The sequence below is a fragment of the Cucumis melo genome, chromosome 4 (genome assembly GCF_025177605.1).
Source record: "Cucumis melo cultivar AY chromosome 4, USDA_Cmelo_AY_1.0, whole genome shotgun sequence".
In the NCBI taxonomy this organism is placed as follows: domain Eukaryota; kingdom Viridiplantae; phylum Streptophyta; class Magnoliopsida; order Cucurbitales; family Cucurbitaceae; genus Cucumis; species Cucumis melo.
The window spans coordinates 12766547-12770296 of NC_066860.1; the positions used below are offsets into that span (position 1 = coordinate 12766547).

At 35.8% G+C, this 3750-nt stretch overlaps 1 protein-coding gene across 1 annotated transcript; it reads left to right on the forward strand.

Moving 5' to 3' along the window:
- Positions 1-1537: 1537 nt before the first annotated feature.
- Positions 1538-3426, forward strand: LOC103489826 (geraniol 8-hydroxylase-like). Its single transcript, XM_008449134.3, has 2 exons — positions 1538-2676; positions 2767-3426. Exons 1-2 carry the CDS (start codon positions 1789-1791, stop codon positions 3367-3369), a joined length of 1491 nt encoding a protein of 496 aa, XP_008447356.1. The 5' UTR covers positions 1538-1788; the 3' UTR covers positions 3370-3426.
- Positions 3427-3750: the final 324 nt, after the last annotated feature.

Here is a 3750-nt window from a genome sequence, read left to right on the forward strand (position 1 = left end):
TTATTATGATGACTCCTTGCATAGAAATTAGTTTTAAAAATTTCCACACTTCAATCTATGAACCTAATATTCAGTCTTAACTGAAAAAAAAAAAAATCTGACAAAGGAAAATTAAAGGGTTTGTTTATAAAACAAGAAAGATTCTTTTCAAAACTCATTTTTCCAATGATATTGAACATCAAATTGTATCTAATGATTGAATAACTAACATTATTAATGAGAAGAGAGTGATTTGTCTTGTTTATTTCTCTCTTTAAGTTTCTTTAGATTTCTAACACAGTGGTTTGAAATTTAATATGGAAATGAAAATAAAACACATGGGGGAGCAAATGTGGATAGAAAATACACCAAAATCAGTATAATAAAGTAACTCAAAACACTTTAATAATTAAACAACCATCAATACTAAAAAAAGCACAAAAAATTGATAAAGAAGAGAGAACGAGGAAATTTCCTCTCAGGAATTAAACGTGCAAGGAGAGAGGATTGATAACAATCCTGTTCCCTTTTTGAAACAAATATATCATTTAGATAGATTGCACAAGGAAAAGACGAAAGAATCATCATTGATTATTGTTAACGAAAAATTGTCTTAGAAAGTAAAAATCTTTTGGTTTGGGCTTTAGAGGGTACCCATGTTTTGGAGAGAGAAAAGATAGATAAAAGCGGCTTTGTCGATGTCTTCACAAGCGTGTTGCCGTCGGACGGTGAGGAATAATATTTTTGCTAAACAATAATTATTTTCAAAATGGTCGTACCTAGTATTTAATTACTAATGTTTCATATTTAATTTTGTGAACTGTTGAGCTGTTACTAATCGTGAACCGTTACGTTTACAATGTTAAACAATTATGTTTTAACCATCCTAATATTCCAACCATCAGACCTTTTTTGACCGTTCCGTCATAAGTTTCTTATTGTTGCAAGGCTCCCTCATCCGCTATATTTATATATGTGCTTTCCCTTCTCATTTGATCATCCACCGAAAATACACGAACTCTCATATTCTCCCACAAGTTCTTTTTCTTTTGTCTCCCTTAGTCTATCCCATTTTGTTTTTTTTTTTTTTCTTTTTCGAGCAACTCTCCTATTTTCGTTTTAAGTTTTCCTAGCAACTAAGTATCTATCGAGTGTTAGTATACCGGTTGGTTTCGATGCAGTTCCTATCAACGAATTAAAGGTTATTTTATTTTGGAGACGGCCTTCGAGTGTTGGTATAACGGTTGGTTTCGATGCAGTTCCTATCAATGAATTAAAAGTTATCTTATTTTGGAGACGACAAGACACTCTACGTCTGTCCGCGACTCAACAATTTTGTTAACCTACTTATGTTTTGCAAGTTTTCCTTTACAAGGCCTCGCTCCACAAAAATACAACTAACAATTATTGAACGTGAAAAAGCACGTGAGAAATGCCAGAGAGGATGAATGGAAAAATAGGATGGATAACGTGAGGGGCGAACATAAAGAAAAGAAAAAGAAGGAAGACTCGGGCCTTCAAGCACGAGAAGATCGATGAGATCATTTTTCCATATTAAATCAAGTGTATTTTTTCTTTCTTTCTTTTCTCTGCTTTTGTTTTGGTCCCATTCTTTGACAAATAATGGTAAAGGAAAATCGTGTAGTTACATAACATAATCGTATCAATTACCATCATTATTCACACTGCTCCTGTTGCATGACCTAGAGAGAAATGGGAAGTGGTTTTTCTCTCTTTGGTTGCATTCATAAATCAAAACTATAAAATCAGAGCCCAATTAGTGAAAATTTAATCATTTCACAATCAACAATGGAGTTCTGGGCTTGCAATTTCATCCTCACTCTCTGTCTTGCCTTCTTCTTCTTTTGGAGGCTTAAATCAAAACCCACAAGTACGTCGAACCTACCTCCGGGACCAAAGCCTCTACCGCTCATCGGAAATCTCTTGGATTTCGGCGACAAGCCTCACAAGTCACTAGCCACCATGGCTAAGGTACACGGTCCAATTATAAGTTTGAAACTTGGACGAGTTACAGCCGTGGTGGTTTCTTCTTCCGCCATGGCTAAAGAGGTTCTGCAAACCAACGATCAATTTCTTTGTAACAGAGTTGTTCCAGAAGCGTTGACAGCTCACAGCCACGACCAACTCGGATTTCCATGGATTCCTGTTTCTCCTCTCTGGAGAAACTATCGCAAAATATGCAACAATAAGTTGTTTGCCGGAAAAATTCTGGACACGAATGAGAATCTTCGTCGGAAGAAAGTGGAAGAGCTTGTGGAGATTGTTCGGAAAAGTGCGTTGAAAGGTGAAGCAGTGAATTTAGGGAGGTTAGCATTCGCGACTACGCTAAATCTACTGTCCAACACAATTTTCTCTGTTGATTTAGCAGATCCAAATTCTGAATTGGCAAGAGATTTTAAGAAATATGTTTCGGCAATAATGGAAGAAGCTGGAAAACCAAATTTGAGTGATTATTTTCCAGTGTTGAAGAAGCTTGACGTTCAAGGAATAAGGAAGAGGATGGAAATTCATATGGGAAATGTGTTGAAACTTTTAGACTCAATGATTAAACAGAGAATAATACAACAAGAACTGAATCCTGATTCTGTTCCTAACAACGATTTGTTGCATTATCTTCTAACAAATGAAGAAATTCAAGCCGAAATCGACCAAAATCAAATGCAACAACTACTACTGGTAAGAAACCTCATTTGCTTCTTAATCAGTAATGGAATTGAAAAAGAACTCTGATGTGTTGTTTTTCTACTTTGTGCAAAAAAAAAATAGGTATTGTTCTCAGCCGGGTCGGATACAACTTCATCGACATTGCAATGGGCAATGGCTTTGTTATTGAATAATCCAGAGAAATTAAAGAAAGCTCAAGTGGAAATGAAACAAGTATTGGGGAAGAAAAAACTTATGGAGGAAGCAGACATTCCGAGGCTGGCATATCTACAGGCGGTGGTGAAGGAAACTTTCCGGTTGCATCCAGCGGCTCCGTTGCTGCTCCGTAAGGCGCAAGAAGAAGTGAAAATTGGAGGTTTCACAATTTGTAAAGATGCTCGGGTTTTTGTAAACGCATGGGCAATTGGAAGAGACCCAATGAGCTGGGAGAATCCAGAATGCTTTGAACCGGAAAGGTTTTTGGGATCGGAAATTGATGTGAGAGGGCGAAACTTTGAGCTTGTTCCGTTTGGAGGAGGGAGGAGGATTTGCCCTGGACTTCCATTGGCAATGAGAATGTTGCATTTGATGTTGGGTTCCTTAATTAGTTTCTTCAATTGGAAGGTTGAAGATGGATTTAAGGTGAACATGGAGGATAAATTTGGTATCACCGTGGACATGGCTCATCCACTTCGAGCCATCCCTTCACTAAATGATGTTGAATAATTTCATAATTTCCCCAAGATTATTATTAAAAAAGAAAACATCAAAATAATTTGTGCTTGTTTTTTCTTTTTCTCTTCTGTTCAACGTCAATCACAATAGATTAGAAATTTATTACCCGTTAAAATTTTATTTAACAACGTAAAGATATATACAAACCCATCAAGAAAAAATAATAACTTGAACCTAAAATTACCAATATACCCTTGATAATAACTAAATTTGAAGATAAATCTCTATGATGTATGACAATTAAGGGAGTGTTTTTAACGTAGGGTGGGTTATTATAGTTAAATTGTGTGTTGTTATACTCTATGTCTGAGACGTAGAGACATAGAGTATTTTAGTATGAGTTATTATAGTCTGTGTTTGGATTGTAGATTA